The sequence below is a fragment of the Hydra vulgaris genome, chromosome 09 (genome assembly GCF_038396675.1).
Source record: "Hydra vulgaris chromosome 09, alternate assembly HydraT2T_AEP".
NCBI lineage: Eukaryota > Metazoa > Cnidaria > Hydrozoa > Anthoathecata > Hydridae > Hydra > Hydra vulgaris.
The window spans coordinates 28,199,316-28,219,109 of record NC_088928.1 but is presented as its reverse complement, the minus strand read 5'-3'; the positions used below and the strand labels follow the sequence as shown (position 1 = coordinate 28,219,109).

The following is a 19,794-nucleotide window of genomic DNA, read 5'->3' as shown; positions in this document are numbered from 1 at the left end:
TTCCTTTGCTCACCTCAAGTTTATTTGACCATTTTTTCTAATAAACCCACAGAATCTGCAAAAATATTACAAAAGATTCCAAAAGAAATCAGTGAAAACCTGTTTTTTCAATGTTTTCCAGAGAAATACGCATTTTTACAAAAAAGTTTATTGACATAAAATACTCCTTGAGCTAAAAAACATAAGTTTGCATGGTTGTTTTTCATTCAGGTTAACGTTTTTTCTAATAAACCCACAGAATCTACAAAAATATTACAAAAGATTCCAAAAGAAATTAGTGAAAACCTGTTTTTTTGTTGCATTTGCATTTTTTTCTTATTTTAAGTAAGTTTTTGTACATAAAAAGGGGTTTTGTCGTAAAAATCTTAGGTTCCTTTGCTCACCTCAAGTTTATTTGACCATTTTTTCTAATAAACCCACAGAATCTACAAAAATATTACAAAAGATTCCAAAAGAAATCAGTGAAAACCTGTTTTTTTGTTGCATTTGCATTATTTTCATATTTTAAGTAAGTTTTTGTACATAAAAAGGGGTTTTGTTGTCAAAATTTTAGGTTCCTTTGCTCACCTCAAGTTTATTTGACCATTTTTTCTAATAAATTCATAGAATCTACGAAAATATTACAAAAGATTCCAAAAGAAATCAGTGAAAACCTGTTTTTTTGTTGCATTTGCATTATTTTCTTATTTTAAGTAAGTTTTTGTACTTAAAAAGGGGTTTTGTCGTAAAAATCTTTGGTTCCTTTTCTTACCTTAAGTTTATTTGACCATTTTTTCTAATAAACCCACAGAATCTACAAAAATATTACAAAAGATTCCAAAAGAAATCAGTGAAAACCTGTTTTTTTGTTGCATTTGCATTATTTTCTTATTTTAAGTAAGTTTTTGTTCATAAAAAGGGGTTTTGTCGTAAAAATCTTAGGTTCCTTTGCTCACCTCAAGTTTATTTGGCCATTTTTTCTAATAAACCCACAGAATCTGCAAAAATATTACAAAAGATTCCAAAAGAAATCAGTGAAAACCTGTTTTTTTGTTGCATTTGCATTATTTTCTTATTTTAAGAAAGTTTTTGTACTTAAAAAGGGGTTTTGTCGTAAAAATCTTAGGTTCCTTTGCTCACCTCAAGTTTATTTGACCATTTTTTCTAATAAACCCACAGAATCTACAAAAATATTACAAAATATTCGAAAAGAAATTAGTAAAAACCTGTTTTTTTGTTGCATTTGCATTATTTTCTTATTTTAAGTAAGTTTTTGTACATAAAAAGGGGTTTTGTCGTAAAAATCTTAGGTTCCTTTGCTCACCTCAAGTTTATTTGGCCATTTTTTCTAATAAATTCACAGAATCTGCAAAAATATTACAAAAGATTCCAAAAGAAATCAGTGAAAACCTGTTTTTTTGTTGCATTTGCATTATTTTCTTATTTTAAGTAAGTTTTTGTACTTAAAAAGGGGTTTTGTCGTAAAAATCTTTAGTTCCTTTGCTTACCTTAAGTTTATTTGACCATTTTTTCTAATAAGCCCACAGAATCTACAAAAATATTACAAAAGATTCCAAAAGAAATCAGTGTAAACCTGTTGTTTTGTTGCATTTGCATTATTTTCGTATTTTAAGTAAGTTTTTGTACATAAAAAGGGGTTTTGTCGTAAAAATCTTAGGTTCCTTTGCTCACCTCAAGTTTATTTGAAAGTAAAAATTCGTGACCAGATTATTTTAAACTATATATATAATGTCAAATTAAAATAAATGCTTATTAGTATTAAAAAAAGTAGTTTAAGAAATATTAAAAAAAAATTAATTTTTTTTAATAAAAAATATTTTTTAAATACAATAATGCCATTTAAATAAAATATGCCATACTTTTTACATTGGAAAAATATAGTTGAGCTGCATTTTATTTAAAGCTTGATTATTTGTGCTTTTAAAGAGTGATATCTTACTGAATTTATTATTAAGCGAGTATGAATTAATCGTCTTGAATTTAATCACTGAGACAAAAACATAAACATCTTCCTCTCTTGCAAATGTTTTAATTTTCGTTGTATTAAAAACTTAAATCAATATATATATATATATATATTTAAATAAAAATATATATAAATTTTGAAAATGTCAGAAGCTTCAACTGGATTACTAAATGAGAGTAAAAACAAAAGTAATAAATACGAAGGATCTACATGGTCTCAACATTGGAAACTTATTTTGACAGGAGTTGGTGTTGTTGTCCTAATAGCTTTAGGAGTTATTTTTGGTGTTATTTTAAACACTGATCGTGAAAATAAGCTAAAGAATTCGAAAAGAGAGGAACTCTTTCCATATTCAAATATTCGTTTACCTCTAAATGTAATACCAGACACATACAAAATTTACTTACACCCTAACATCACAGATAACAAATTTGGTTTTACTGGAACTGTTAGGATACTTATAAATATCACTGAAGAAACTGATTCCGTATTATTGCATGTAAAAGATTTAAATATCTCTGAAGTGAAATGCTATCATGGTTCATTGTTAAAGCATAAAGAGTCAGAAGATTCTCCACAAGTTCCTGTAAAAGATCATTTAATAAGTGTGGAACATGAGTTTTTAATGATTCGAATGAATGAGCAGCATGAATTAGAAGTTGGAAAACAGTACACTCTTTTCATACGATTTAATGGTAGGTTGTCAAATGGGCTAGAAGGGTTTTACAAAAGTTCTTATACTACCAGTAAAGGTGAAAAAAGGTATTCATATTCTAATATTTATATACTTATTTACAATAACTAAGTAAATATTAAGTTTATAAATTAGATTAGTTATGGTTTCGCTGGTTTTTTTAATAAACTGGTTTCAGCTAATAAAATGGTCTTACAATATTATTTTACATTATATTATAACTCAACAAATGTATGCACCTTTTTTTCAAAAAGAACTTTTAAAAAGTTTAAGTCATTTATTAAATTAAAAATTCAATTCTCATTGTAAAGCAAAACTTGTTAGCTAATTAATATTTTGTGTGAATATGTTCTGCTCATTAATTTTTTATGAAAAGTGCACTGAACAGCACTTTTTACAGCAAATACTTACATTTTAAACTTTGTTGCAGTAAAAAATATTTACTACATTGTCATCTGTTAGGTAACACCTATCTTTTAGAACAGCCACATTTTTCACAATATCAAAAAACAAGAGACACAAAATATTCAGTGCTATTTCATAGCACCACACAATCATTATTATATGCTGTTTTTTTGAAACCATAATTTCATTATTTCTTTTTTTTCATAGTATTTAAGTTGTTTTATGACACCAGGCTTTGAAAAGAAGCGTTATGCAGCTCGCATTTTATGTATGAAATCAAGGGCTATTCTAGGAAAATAAATTGGGCTGTGTATTTAAAACAAAATCAATAAAAAACTGAATAGTGGTGGAGTTCTAACCATAAACATTCCGTGTATGAAGTAAACATTTTAATCAAATAACATAAAGGTGCATATGCTAATGAACAAATGAATATAATTGTATAATAAAAAAAGTTTTACATAAAAATATACACACTCATTACATAAACATATTTATATAGGGACAATATATACTTGTTACATTAAAATGGTACAAATATATTTTACAAACAGATAGCAACATATATTTTTGCTTTTACCCTTTAAAATAAAACAAATAAAATATAGGAAATAAATTTTTTTTTAATTTATTTTACTTTCCTATTTTGTTAGTTTTTTGCTTTTAATAATACTTGCAAACAACCATGACCAAGTTGTCTAAATAAAAATACTTAAGCATACGATTATACAAGACGAAAATATGTACGCCTCTTCTGGAAGGCTTGCCATGCTGGCACCTGCCGTAAGGAAATTTTTAGGAAAAATTACTGTATATAGGCATTTTTTCGCAAAAAAAAACTATATTTGCCATATAAAAAAATAAAAAAAAGGTCCTCAATATATGAACATATGTATGTATGACGCTTTTGACAGCATTGAACGTATTTGGGCATCAATGCTGTCAAAAGTGTCTTGAATAGCCCTGAAACATAAACATAAGATGTTTACATGCTTTCAGCAGTTTTATATTTTTTGAAAAATGTAAAATTGCAAAAAAAAACAAAAAAAAAAATTTTTTGTTTTTGAATTATTTTTGAAATTATGTTTTAATATCTTTTATCTTATTTAGAAAATGTCTGGTTGTATAATAAAGCATTTAACCATAACTAAAAATACTTTTGTTAAAGAAACAGACTATACAGGGCAGGGGCGGATCTGATTTTTCCACGAGCAATTTTTCTCCCCCCCCCCCCCACAATTCCGGAGTTGGAGGGGAAGGATTAATACACCATATATATACACAGTGCCATTCCGAAAAGATCTTTAAGGAGGAGGAGGGGGGGAGGGGAGGAAATAACGTATGTTTTTGCCGAGTTACTTCTAAAAAAAAAAAGTCATCGTTTACTGACATTTGCTGACTATAGTTAAAAACTTGCCTAATACAAGTCTAAATTTGCCGACTAATTTTTCAATAAAGTTTTTGTAGGGGGTGGGGGGTTAGACACCGCTCTTCCCTAGTGACAACTCTGTATTTATAAAAAAAATACGCAAGGATATTACTAGGGCATCTTACCATAGTAAAATCGTATATTTACATAAAATTTAGAAATTTATTTATATTGACAAGTTAGATTTATTTATACTCACAAATTAGCTTAATATTTTCACATTCCATTTTTAAATTATAATCTTACACATTTTACACATCTTATATTTTTATCGTAAATAATTATATATTATGTTTATATTGTAACAAACATAAAAAATATAAATATAACAAAATAATTACTTATTATAATAATGAATATTGAATTTTATATAAAGAAATTAGATGCCGCAATCTTAGTTTTACATTTTGCATAGCAAAAGTAAGTTTTAAAATCTTTATTCTATTTAAACTTGCATAATACATAAAACTTCAAAAAATAAAAACGTTTACAATATAATTATTACAACATAGCATTTACAAATAATGATAACAGCAACAACAATATATTTGAAACCAACGTATGTAACGCGATGTATGCCAATAATTTCTTTATGCCAAATAATGTTTTAAAAAGATTTGTGGCTATGAAAATAGCCATTTTTTTTTTACCAGTCGCAAATAAAGATGACTATTTTTGTTCTGTTTTTATTTTTAGTAATTTGTATTTTTTTAAACTTTATATTTTTAAATTTTTTTTAAATATATTTTATATTTATTTCAATTTTATTTAAAAGTTAATCTACGATTAATAGTAGCAAACTTATCAATGACTTTTTTTATATCTATAACTATCTCTGTATGAATATTCATTAATGCTAAACCATTTAGGCGGTCCTGAACCATGGTGCTTCGCATGTAATTTTTTAGGCGCCGAAGCGAAGAAAATGACCGCTCACACTCACATGAAGTTAATGGAAAGGTAGCAAGTAACTTTAGACAAACTTTTATGTTTTCAAAACCAGGAAAATTTATCGCTTTTAAAGTCTCAGAAATATTAGAAGGGATATCTCCTTTAAAATTTAACCAGAAGGCTTCCCATAAATCAAGCTCACCAGACAAAGCAAGCGGATTCGGTAAATCTGTTCCATAAAAGTCACTGAAAGATATGATGGAGTCTTTCCAACTGGTGTCACGAGAACATTGCACTACTGAAATCATTTTTCTAGGAACTAGCACAAGTGCTTTATAACATTTTAAGGTAGTATCATCAAACCTTGTGTCTAGTTGAACACTGAGATGGTCTAACAAAGGAATCGTGATAACAAACTCAAAATAATCAGAAATAGATTCGGAAGGTGTATTATCTCTGTTTTTGGAAATAAAGGAAGTTCTTGGCTTTGTTTCGGCTACATTAATATTTTGTGCAATTTTTAAAGCCTATTCATAACACATTTGATGGTGCTGATCAACTCCATTTCTAAGTGAAGATACAACATCTTTCAACACCTGAATAAGATTTAAACCATCATAAATATCATTACTCTTTGACTGCAACATTCGCGTTATGGGAAGAGTTAAGTCAAACACATTTCTTGTTATGCACATAGCAACAATAAAATCAAAACCTGTAATTAGTTTCAGAAGAGACAATGCACTTGAAGATGTTGAGTGATTAAAACTCTAGCTGACATTTAAAGACATCTCTTCAAGACAAGAGACCAAAGGAATAAAAATTTCTTGAAAAGTGTCTAATCCATTTACTTTTTCCACCCAACGTGTCCTGCAAACATCTTTTAACTTTTTTTTAACAGCCGATGGAACAGTACTTTCGATCCTCTAACTTTTGTTGTCTCGTAGGTGAAAGATTAAAAAAATATGATACTTCTTTAACATGTGTCAGAAGATTCTTAACATATTGTACGTTGCACGAGGCACAAATAGCTAAATTTAGCCTATGGCTATAGCAATGAACAAATGAAGCTTTTTCATTTAGATTTAAAATGCGAGAGGACAATCCTTTGGTATGACCAGCCATTGCTCCAGCACCATCATATGACTGTCCTCGGCAATTCATGATATCTAAAGAAAAATCTGAAATACTTTTTAACAAAATATCAAATAATCCTTCACCAGTAACACCATTTGTGCAATGTAAAAAACTGATAAATTCTTCTCTTATATTAAACTTCGAATCAACAAATCGTATAACTAATGATAGCTGTTCTTTATTTAAACTGTCAGAAGCTTCATCAGCAATAATAGAAAAATATTTAGAATTTTTAATTTCTGCTATTATTGTGTCAGTAATAACTTCTCCACAACACCTTACTAACTGATTTTGTGATGTCTTAGATATATAAGATGCATTTCGTTAATGATATTTAAGATGATCTTCAAGAACTTTATCACCAGCTTTAACACGAAAATGTAACAATTCAATAAAATTACCTACAGTATGATTAGAAAACTCACCATTTTCAGGATGAAACTCCGAATCATCTCTATGGCCTCGTAAAGAAAGACCAAGACGTCCATAGAAAATAGTTGTTTCAATAATAGGTTGTAATAACTGTCGGTTTTTAGAAATCTGTGATTGAACTTTTTTTTGAGATGTAATATCTATTGATTCTGTTTTACAAGACCAAATGGACAACATTGAAAATAAAACTTCAGCAGTTTTTACATGTAAGCTTTTATTTCTGCAGACAGACCTATCATTGGTTTTGCCAAATGCATGTATCTGAAAGTAACGAGAAGCTTCATTCCAGCGATCAAAAGGCTTACTAAATAATCTTTCGACTAAACTACATTCAGATGGAAAATTGCACCCAAAAAGTACACATGGCAAACAGAAAGCTCCATCAAATATTTTCGAATATGTGAGCCATGGAAATTTTTCCATCCACATAAATTGAAAACTTCGCCCATTCAGATTTTTAGGAAAAGAATATGTTTTACAAGGTACAAAAACAGATTTAACTAAATGTTGAAGTTCAGAATTACTTAAGGTTTTTGCAACATTTGAATAACTAGTATAGTTAGAAACCAAATAACCAATATCATAATTATTGGGCGGTAAAGAAAATGATTCACAACATGTAATTTTACTAAATTTTGATAATGATAATGGTGGTTGAGTAGAGACTTTCATTGGTTTCCTTTTTATATTATCCAATAAAAGACTACTATCTTGATGTTTGGCCTCAAAATAAATATTTTATTTTAGTCTGCGACATTTTGTTGCTTTCATTTGAAATTTTTCGTTTTAAGTTTTTTTTTATTATCACAGGGGTATAATGGTTGTGTTGGAAAGGAGCAGAAAAATCATATAAAACACCTTCATAACAAAAAAGGAGATAAAAAGACTCAATATTGTTTAAAGAGGTTATACGAGGTACAATAGTAGAGCTGAATAAAGTTTTAAACTTATGTAGACCAAAATCTGGATATAAACATTCTATTTTCTTATTGCAAACACTTGATAATGCAAGAATACAAAGGAAAGAAGACCAGTTTTCATTGTTACAATTATTAATAGCTTCTTCTTGAATTAAATCTATACTTTTTTTTCCTGAATCCAAAGAATTTAGTGATACTGATAAAGGAAGAATGTTATCAAAGCATAGAAAAGAGCTAGTATTATTAACAAAAGCATTATGAAAAGTTGGATGATTAGAATAAAATTTGGCATTTAAGAATAATTCAATTGAGGTCTGTAATCTTAAATCATTAGCCATACAGTTATTTCCAGTTAGACACAAGGAGATAGAACTGTACAGACAGTTTCCAGTTGATTGAGACCTGAGATATACATAAAATATAATAATTAATGTATTTATATGAAAAATTTATAAATATTTTTAACTAGCTAGCAGTCAATATAACATTACAATTAACCAAATAGTTATTTAGAAAATTATGGAACCTGAACAAACATCTTTACCTTAAAACAACAAAATTGCCATTATGTTTTTCTTTAAAACTTTTTGGAAGATAGATTTCAAAAATTTTAAGAGTTTTTTCTGCTTTGCAAGAGTCGACAATAATAATATCTTTACAAGAACTAATATTTTTTTCTAACATATCTTTCAAAGAAATCAATTTTGTTTTATCATTTTGTAACATAATGTTTTTAATTTCTTGATTGATTGACATTTTAAATTAATACTCGGACAGACAAATTAATGCTTGAACATTTAAAATTAAACAAATTTTGAATATTTTGAATTATTCGTATGTATATTAGGGTGTATGTGTTAGGGTACGTCCGACAGTGTTTTTTTTATAAAAAAAACAGAATATTTAAAAAATAAATAATGAAAACTAAATTAAATATAAAGATAAATAATATAATGAAATAATACTGGGTACGTCTATTGATGTATTTTATCACTTATAGAATATTATTATTATTTTTACCTCCTGATGATTGCAAAACAATAGATTTCGTCAAAAATTTATTAAGGGTGTTATGCATTAGGTACGTCCAAAAATTGTTATAAGTAAAGAAAATTTTCAATTATTTTTTTAACAAGCTAAATAAAAATTTAAAAAGATTTTTAATTATATATTAAAATAAAATTGGGTACGTCTATTGATCTGTTTAGGTAAATATTATTAATCAAGAATTGCTTAAACCTCCGGTTAAGATACTTTTATATACGTTTTAAAAATCGCTTTAAACAAGAACCATTGGTATTTTTATTTCACAATTGTCCGTAAATGTAAAACGCAAGCGTAGTACTTAAATCTTATTGAGTTGACAGTTCAGTAAAAAAGATATATACTTTTTTAAAATTCAATTAATAATCGAATATAGTATAATTTATATTTTTGATATTTTTGGGTACGTCTTAAGACGTATTAGACGTACCCTAGATCCGCCCCTGCAGGGTTTTTTTAAAATTAAAAATGCTTAAAAAAATTGATGAAAAAAATGAAATCATTTTTTTCATCAATTTTTTTACTTTTTAAAGACTTTAACTTTTTTAAACTACTCAAATAATTACCGCAAAATTAGTTAAATAAATGTAGAAATGCTATTATGGAATGTTTATTGTCTTTCAATTTTTTATTTATATTAAATTATTATATTTAATTTTTAATAATTTTTAAAAAAACTCTTTAAAAAATTACATTTTTAAAAATGTTTGGTATAAACAATTTTCTTTTTTTTCTCAACATTTTATTAATAAATAGATGTTCAATTTTTTAAAGCTATTATTTCTTAAATTTCTAATTGCAGCTTTGTAACTAAAAATGATTTTTTATTTTAAAATAATAAGCAAGTAACAAATAAAAAAGTGTTAATGTTATGTTAATTTACTTTATTTATTTTATTTTCTATTTATTAACACCATTTTTGGGCTTAAATTAATTTTAAAAAATCTAATCTCTAAAAAAAAAAATTTTCCCTCTCAGGAGCTATTCTAGACCATTTTTGACAGCGTCGACCGTACTCAACATAATATCTCTCATATTTAAATATCTTATCATTTTTTGTTTGGCGGAGTTTAATATAGCTTAAGTTACTGTTATAAGTTACAGCTTAAAAGGATCCCAAACCTCTAAGACATGCTGTGTTCGCATTAAAGAGAATGATAAAAAAAAATATTTAGGCTAATTTTTTTTGATTAAAACAAAAGAATAAAAACATACCAAGAAAATTAACTTTTTTATTTTAGTCTTAGCTTGCCTTCTCCGTTTTGTTGTAGGCCAAAAAGTCAGTATAATATACATCGCAATCTACATATTACTACTTATTAAAGAGCTTAATGTAAAACAACTTTGAGACACTGTTTTATTGCTGTTTTATATTATTTATAAAATTAATGACATAAAACGCGTTTTAAATAAAATGAAAAATTAATAGAATCAATATTATATTATATTATGTTCTAATTATTCATTTAAATATTATCATCATAAACTGTTAACTTCATATTTGCACAAAAACATGCCTATCGACCATACAAGTCTATAATCTATAGACCAAACAAATAATATCAAAGCAAAAAAACATTAGATATGTTTTTTACAATTTTGTTTAATTTTAAGTTAAATTAATTTTTTCATTCAAATGGTTTTTAAGTTGACATTTTCATTCAATTTTTTAATTCAAGTTGTTTTGCAATAAAAAGTTAATGAAAAAAATCTAATAAATTGAATTATATTTTATTAAGTTTAAGTATATGTTTAAATTATTTTTTTAGAAAAACTTTTTTTTTGAACAGAAGTAAAATAATTTAATTTTTTTTATTTAAATTTTTTATAATTTAATTTTTGGTTTAACGTTTGCAATAATCCCTGATTTGCAATAGAATGTTTCTATTTTTAAAACTATTTTCAAAAAACAAAAAATAATTAACTATTCAAAATGTTTAAACTTCAGGAATGGTCCTCTATATGTCCTCTATTTTGTCTTAAAAAGACATCTTAATAAACATTCAAAAGAAAAACTTTGGAATGTTTAAAAGGCTGGATGGTATTTCGCACGGCGCTGCAATTAACTTTATAATTATTGAGCGTTAAAATTCTTTTAAATTTTTCAATTTTTTTTAGTTTCAAACTAAAAAAGTTTGAAACTCTTTTTGCACCACAATATTCCCAAACTTCTAGAAATCCTTACATAATTGAGTACTGCAAATAAAATAAGATTGTGTTCATTAAGAAATTTGCATTTTTTACCTAGGTTTACCTATAGTTTTTTATTGCCCTGTGTAGGGCAATGATTTTTTGAGATAATTTAATCTGTCACATGTCTTAAAAAAAAGGTAAAAAATAAATTCCTGCATTTCGGCCTGGAAAATTTTGACGGAATTCCATTCCGGCTGGAACCCCTCTTTTTAAGAAAAGCCAAAAAAAAAAAAGCTAAATTAGAGAATAATTTTTTAAGAAAAAAACTAATCGTGAAGGTGTGAAATGCAATCACAGTTCACGATCGAAATACACTTAATTCGAGCCCTGCATTTATTAAAATTATATTTCTGTATATACCTTTTATTAAAAAATAATCGCTGCGTTATAACTTGCATTATATAAAAGTTTGACATATGCATTGTGCAAATTTTTGATGCAGCCTAAAACACATTTACAAGGAATTTAATTTTTAGTAAAAAAAAAATATTAAAGAAGGAAAACTTAAAAAATAATTGCAATAAAAAAGAGCTAGTTTTAGTGCTAGTAAATTTACCGATATTTTAAAAAACTGGTAATTCGGTAAAAAAAAAATTATTACCGGGTTACCGGTAATTTACCGGTTTTCTAAAAGCTTAAATAGTAATAATCTAAACACTGAAAACAACACAAAAGGCATAACAAATGAATATATTAGTAAAACAGCATCAGTTTACAGGTCCATCCTAGTTAAAAATAAATAAATTAAACAATCAAAAAGATTTTTTTTATATAATAAAATATAATAAATTCATTTATTATACATTAACATTTTTGCATTTTAGCGTAAACATAAACAAACATAAACATAATGAAAACTTCATTTTTAAAATAAAAATGGTTGGGCGAACTGCTGAAATATACATTTGGAGTTTGTTTAAATATTTTCCTTTAATATTTTGTTCTTTGAAATACGCCATTTCTTTCATGACTATATTTAAAAGACCGGATGTTGTCTTCTGATCACTAATCTCTTCGTGAGCAATTCATTTTCATTATCATTTTTTTTTTTAATTACTAAATCAAGTTTTTCCTTTATTGACATTGCTTGACTTGATGTCGCCACTGCTGATAAAACCGTAGATTCACTAGTTGATTCAGTTTCATACACTTGCACAACTTCAGTAGTTTCAGAATCGTTTTTTAAAAATTGTTGAATGATTTCTACAATATTTTTTTCCATAACCAATTTACTTGTTGTATTAAACACGCCATAATTATTTTCATTATTTAAAACTGTACGTGGACATGGTTCATGAAGATATGAATATATATCAGAATATACGGTTCTTCTCTCACTTGTTCGAAATATTAAATCTTGTTTCAATTCATTACTTAAGAAATTATTTTGGTTACTTAGTTCATCCAACATGAACCTAATTGTCAAATCTGCAACATATAGATTTGTGTCCCTTGAACAGAGAGCTTTCACAGCTACTTTAACAGGTTGCAAAGCCATTATTATATTTGATACAACATTAAGATCATTTTCTGATAAATCTATATCGGATTTGATATCGATTAGACTCTTACGAACACAATTTTTAATCTCATAAATTCTTTCCAACATTATCAACATACTGCTCCACTGTGTTTTTGTGTCAAGGATTAGCGTAAGTTCTTTTTTAAATTCATCGTTAACATGTTTTTGGAGGATGTCATTTTTTGTTGGTGATCTACGAAACATTACAACAATTTTTCGAATTTTTGGTATTATTGGACCTATACTTTCATGTTGAATTGATGAATCAGTAGTTGATGTATCCCCTCAATAACGTCAAAAACCCCAATATCTTCCATTACATCGTCCTCTTCATCTTCACCATGTTCAAATTCAGTAATAGCCACTTCTTGATTTTCTACAGAAATATTATCCGAAACAGATCTTTTATACAGCACCTTAATTACTGATAACTGGATGCTGTGGGCTAGATAAAGTTGATGATTTACGTCGAGTAATCTGCCTAACTTTTTCATTACGGCGGCCCCATCCGTAGTAATGGAAATTATATTTTCTATCACAATACTAAATTCTTTAAGTGTATTTTGAAGATACGTTATACATTTTCAGCAGGCATCGATCCTTTAATCCTAACCAATCCTAGATTCCAAAATACATTATCATACAAGTGGACATCACATTCATCAACCTTCGATTTTTGAGAGATGTCCATTCATCGAAAGTCAAGCTGAATAATTCACCACGGGCTATTCTTTCTGATAATTCTGTAACGTGTTTTCGGATTTTATCACCGTAATGCAACACCATTTTCTTAATTGTTTTTGGAGACTTTGGGTAATCATATCCTTTGGATTTAAAAAGATTTAGAAGTTTATTCATGTTTTCTTTGAAAGATAAACGTAAATTCTTTGATAGTACGAACAAAAATAAACAAGCTTGTATGTGTTTCTGTCCAGAGCTCTTTCATTTTATATGTAAGCAGTTGCTGATCACTTTTTTTTGCTCGCCAGTGTTTATATATATATATATATATATATATATATATATATATATATATATATATATATATATATATATACACATATATATACACATATATATTCACATACATATATTAAGATCTTGAGATTATATATGTACACATATATATATATACACATATATATATATACATATATAATCTCAAGATCTTAATATATGTGTGTGTATATATATATATATATATATGTGTGTGTGTATATATATATATATATATATATATATATATATATATATATATATATATATATATATACACACACACATATATATATATATACACATACATATATTAGGACCTATATTAGGATTGAGATTATATATGTATATATATATATGTGTATATATATATATATATATATATATACATATATAATCTTAAGATCTTAATATATGTATGTGTATATATATATATATGTGTGTATATATATATATATATATATGTGTGTGTATATATATATATATATATATATATATATATATATATATATATATATATATATATATATATATATATATGTATATATATATATATATACATATATATATATACACATATATATATCTAATAAACCCACAGAATCTACAAAAATATTACAAAAGATTCCAAAAGAAATCAGTGAAACCCTGTTTTTTTGTTGCATTTGCATTATTTTCAAATTTTAAGTAAGTTTTTGTACTTAAAAAGGGGTTTTGTCGTAAAAATCTTTGGTTCCTTTGCTTACCTTAAGTTTCTTTGACCATTTTTTCTAATAAACCCACAGAATCTACGAAAATATTGCAAAAAATTCCAAAAGAAATCAGTGAAAACCTGTTTTTTTGTTGCATTTGCATTATTTTCTTATTTTAAGTAAGTTTTTGTACATAAAAAGGGGTTTTGTCGTAAAAATCTTAGGTTCCTTTGCTCACCTCAAGTTTATTTGACCATTTTTTCTAATAAACCCACAGAATCTACATAAATATTACAAAAGATTCCAAAAGAAATCAGTGAAAACCTGTTTTTTTGTTGCATTTGCATTATTTTCTTATTTTAAGTAAGTTTTTGTACATAAAAAGGGGTTTTGTCGTAAAAATCTTAGGTTCCTTTGCTCACCTCAAGTTTATTTGACCATTTTTTCTAATAAACCCACAGAATCTACAAAAATATTACAAAAGATTCAAAAAGAAATCAGTGAAAACCTGTTTTTTTAATGTTTTCCAGAGAAATACGCATTTTTACAAAAAAGTTTATCGACATAAAATACTCCTTGAGCAAAAAAACAAAAGTTTGCATGGTTGTTTTTCATTTAGGTTAACGTTTTTTCTAATAAACCCACAGAATCTACAAAAATATTACAAAAGATTCAAAAAGAAATCAGTGAAAACCTGTTTTTTTGTTGCATTTGCATTATTTTCTTATTTTAAGTAAGTTTTTGTACATAAAAAGGGGTTTTGTCGTAAAAATCTTAGGTTCCTTTGCTCACCTCAAGTTTATTTGACCATTTTTTCTAATAAACCCACAGAATCTACAAAAATATTACAAAAGATTCCAAAAGAAATCAGTGAAAACCTGTTTTTTTGTTGCATTTGCATTATTTTCTTATTTTAAGTAAGTTTTTGTACATAAAAAGGGGTTTTGTCGTAAAAATCTTAGCTTCCTTTGCTCACCTCAAGTTTATTTGACCATTTTTTCTAATAAACCCACAGAATCTACAAAAATATTACAAAAGATTCCAAAAGAAATCAGTGAAAACCTGTTTTTTTGTTGCATTTGCATTATTTTCTTATTTTAAGTAAGTTTTTGTACATAAAAAGGGGTTTTGTCGTAAAAATCTTAGGTTCCTTTGCTCACCTCAAGTTTATTTGACCATTTTTTCTAATAAACCCACAGAATCTACAAAAATATTACAAAAGATTCCAAAAGAATTCAGTGAAACCCTGTTTTTTTGTTGCATTTGCATTATTTTTAAATTTTAAGTAAGTTTTTGTACTTAAAAAGGGGTTTTGTCGTAAAAATCTTTGGTTCCTTTGCTTACCTTAAGTTTCTTTGACCATTTTTTCTAATAAACCCACAGAATCTACGAAAATATTGCAAAAAATTCCAAAAGAAATCAGTGAAAACCTGTTTTTTTGTTGCATTTGCATTATTTTCTTATTTTAAGTAAGTTTTTGTACATAAAAAGGGGTTTTGTCGTAAAAATCTTAGGTTCCTTTGCTCACCTCAAGTTTATTTGACCATTTTTTCTAATAAACCCACAGAATCTACATAAATATTACAAAAGATTCCAAAAGAAATCAGTGAAAACCTGTTTTTTTGTTGCATTTGCATTATTTTCTTATTTTAAGTAAGTTTTTGTACATAAAAAGGGGTTTTGTCGTAAAAATCTTAGGTTCCTTTGCTCACCTCAAGTTTATTTGACCATTTTTTCTAATAAACCCACAGAATCTACAAAAATATTACAAAAGATTCAAAATGAAATCAGTGAAAACCTGTTTTTTTAATGTTTTCCAGAGAAATACGCATTTTTACAAAAAAGTTTATCGACATAAAATTCTCCTTGAGCAAAAAAACATAAGTTTGCATGGTTGTTTTTCATTTAGGTTAACGTTTTTTCTAATAAACCCACAGAATCTACAAAAATATTACAAAAGATTCAAAAAGAAATCAGTGAAAACCTGTTTTTTTGTTGCATTTGCATTATTTTCTTATTTTAAGTAAGTTTTTGTACATAAATAGGGGTTTTGTCGTAAAAATCTTAGCTTCCTTTGCTCACCTCAAGTTTATTTGACCATTTTTTCTAATAAACCCACAGAATCTACAAAAATATTACAAAAGATTCCATAAGAAATCAGTGAAAACCTGTTTTTTTGTTGCATTTGCATTATTTTCTTATTTTAAGTAAGTTTTTGTACATAAAAAGGGGTTTTGTCGTAAAAATCTTAGGTTCCTTTGCTCACCTCAAGTTTATTTGACCATTTTTTCTAATAAACCCACAGAATCTACAAAAATATTACAAAAGATTCCAAAAGAAATCAGTGAAAACCTGTTTTTTTGTTGCATTTGCATTATTTTCTTATTTTAAGTAAGTTTTTGTACATAAAAAGGGGTTTTGTCGTAAAAATCTTAGCTTCCTTTGCTCACCTCAAGTTTATTTGACCATTTTTTCTAATAAACCCACAGAATCTACAAAAATATTACAAAAGATTCCAAAAGAAATCAGTGAAAACCTGTTTTTTTGTTGCATTTGCATTATTTTCTTATTTTAAGTAAGTTTTTGTACATGAAAAGGGGTTTTGTCGTAAAAATCTTAGGTTCCTTTGCTCACCTCAAGTTTATTTGACCATTTTTTCTAATAAACCCACAGAATCTACAAAAATATTACAAAAGATTCCAAAAGAAATCAGTGAAAACCTGTTTTTTTGTTGCATTTGCATTATTTTCAAATTTTAAGTAAGTTTTTGTACTTAAAAAGGGGTTTTGTCGTAAAAATCTTTGGTTCCTTTGCTTACCTTAAGTTTCTTTGACCATTTTTTCTAATAAACCCACAGAATCTACGAAAATATTGCAAAAAATTCCAAAAGAAATCAGTGAAAACCTGTTTTTTTGTTGCATTTGCATTATTTTCTTATTTTAAGTAAGTTTTTGTACATAAAAAGGGGTTTTGTCGTAAAAATCTTAGGTTCCTTTGCTCACCTCAAGTTTATTTGACCATTTTTTCTAATAAACCCACAGAATCTACATAAATATTACAAAAGATTCCAAAAGAAATCAGTGAAAACCTGTTTTTTTGTTGCATTTGCATTATTTTCTTATTTTAAGTAAGTTTTTGTACATAAAAAGGGGTTTTGTCGTAAAAATCTTAGGTTCCTTTGCTCACCTCAAGTTTATTTGACCATTTTTTCTAATAAACCCACAAAATCTACAAAAATATTACAAAAGATTCAAAAAGAAATCAGTGAAAACCTGTTTTTTTAATGTTTTCCAGAGAAATACGCATTTTTACAAAAAAGTTTATCGACATAAAATACTCCTTGAGCAAAAAAACATAAGTTTGCATGGTTGTTTTTCATTTAGGTTAACGTTTTTTCTAATAAACCCACAGAATCTACAAAAATATTACAAAAGATTCCAAAAGAAATCAGTGAAAACCTGTTTTTTTGTTGTATTTGCATTATTTTCTTATTTTAAGTAAGTTTTTGTACATAAAAAGGGGTTTTGTCGTAAAAATCTTAGGTTCCTTTGCTCACCTCAAGTTTATTTGACCATTTTTTCTAATAAACCCACAGAATCTACAAAAATATTACAAAAGATTCCAAAAGAAATCAGTGAAAACCTGTTTTTTTGTTGCATTTGCATTATTTTCTAATTTTAAGTAAGTTTTTGTACTTAAAAAGGGGTTTTGTCGTAAAAATCTTTGGTTCCTTTGCTTACCTTAAGTTTCTTTGACCATTTTTTCTAATAAACCCACAGAATCTACTAAAATATTGCAAAAAATTCCAAAAGAAATCAGTGAAAACCTGTTTTTTTGTTGCATTTGCATTATTTTCTTATTTTAAGTAAGTTTTTGTACATAAAAAGGGGTTTTGTCGTAAAAATCTTAGGTTCCTTTGCTCACCTCAAGTTTATTTGACCATTTTTTCTAATAAACCCACAGAATCTACATAAATATTACAAAAGATTCCAAAAGAAATCAGTGAAAACCTGTTTTTTTGTTGCATTTGCATTATTTTCTTATTTTAAGTAAGTTTTTGTACATAAAAAGGGGTTTTGTCGTAAAAATCTTAGGTTCCTTTGCTCACCTCAAGTTTATTTGACCATTTTTTCTAATAAACCCACAGAATCTACAAAAATATTACAAAAGATTCAAAAAGAAATCAGTGAAAACCTGTTTTTTTTGTTGCATTTGCATTATTTTCTTATTTTAAGTAAGTTTTTGTACTTAAAAAGGGGTTTTGTCGTAAAAATCTTTGGTTCCTTTGCTTACCTTAAGTTTCTTTGATCATTTTTTCTAATAAACCCACAGAATCTACGAAAATATTCCAAAAAATTCCAAAAGAAATCAGTGAAAACCTGTTTTTTTGTTGCATTTGCATTATTTTCTTATTTTAAGTAAGTTTTTGTACATAAAAAGGGGTTTTGTCGTAAAAATCTTAGGTTCCTTTGCTCACCTCAAGTTTATTTGACCATTTTTTCTAATAAACCCACAGAATCTACAAAAATATTACAAAAGATTCCAAAAGAAATCAGTGAAAACCTGTTTTTTTGTTGCATTTGCATTATTTTCTTATTTTAAGTAAGTTTTTGTACATAAAAAGGGGTTTTGTCGTAAAAATCTTAGGTTCCTTTGCTCACCTCAAGTTTATTTGACCATTTTTTCTAATAAACCCACAGAATCTACAAAAATATTACAAAAGATTCAAAAAGAAATCAGTGAAAACCTGTTTTTTTAATGTTTTCCAGAGAAATACGCATTTTTACAAAAAAGTTTATCGACATAAAATACTCCTTGAGCAAAAAAACATAAGTTTGCATGGTTGTTTTTCATTTAGGTTAACGTTTTTTCTAATAAACCCACAGAATCTACAAAAATATTACAAAAGATTCCAAAAGAAATCAGTGAAAACCTGTTTTTTTGTTGCATTTGCATTATTTTCTTATTTTAAGTAAGTTTTTGTACATAAAAAGGGGTTTTGTCGTAAAAATCTTCGATTCCTTTGCTCACCTCAAGTTTATTTGACCATTTTTTCTAATAAACCCACGGAATCTACAAAAATATTACAAAAGATACCAAAAGAAATAAGTAGAAACCTGTTTTTTTGTTGCAAATGCATTATTTTCTTATTTTAAGTAAGTTTTTGTACACAAAAAGAGGTTTTGTCGTAAAAATCTTAGGTTCCTTTGCTCACCTCAACTTTATTTAATCATTTTATCTAATAAACCCACAGAATCTACAAAAATATTACAAAAGATTCCAAAGAAATCAGTGAAAAGCTGTTTTTTTGTTGCAATTGCATTTTTCCTTATTTTAAGTTAGTTTTTGTACATAAAAATGGGATATGTCGTAAAAATCTTAGGTTCCTTTGCTCACCTTAAGTTTATTTGACCATTTTTTCTAATAAATTCACAGAATCTACAAAAATATTACAAAAGATACCAAAAGAAAT

The 19,794-nt window shown here is 26.6% G+C and overlaps 1 protein-coding gene and 1 long non-coding RNA gene across 2 annotated transcripts; both read right to left on the bottom strand.

Annotated features, from left to right (window-relative positions):
• Nucleotides 1-5,258: 5,258 nt before the first annotated feature.
• Nucleotides 5,259-7,626, bottom strand: LOC136085384 (52 kDa repressor of the inhibitor of the protein kinase-like). The gene is made up of 4 exons (XM_065806686.1): nucleotides 6,877-7,626; nucleotides 6,285-6,822; nucleotides 5,924-6,100; nucleotides 5,259-5,881 (listed from the first exon to the last, which is right to left on the bottom strand). The coding sequence occupies exons 1-4, from the start codon at nucleotides 7,624-7,626 to the stop codon at nucleotides 5,259-5,261; spliced, it is 2,088 nt and encodes a 695-aa protein (XP_065662758.1).
• Nucleotides 7,627-7,731: 105 nt separating this feature from the next.
• LOC136085065 (uncharacterized) lies at nucleotides 7,732-8,653 on the bottom strand. The gene is made up of 2 exons (XR_010641045.1): nucleotides 8,419-8,653; nucleotides 7,732-8,276 (listed from the first exon to the last, which is right to left on the bottom strand). It is a non-coding gene; the product is annotated as an uncharacterized LOC136085065 (long non-coding RNA).
• Nucleotides 8,654-19,794: the final 11,141 nt, after the last annotated feature.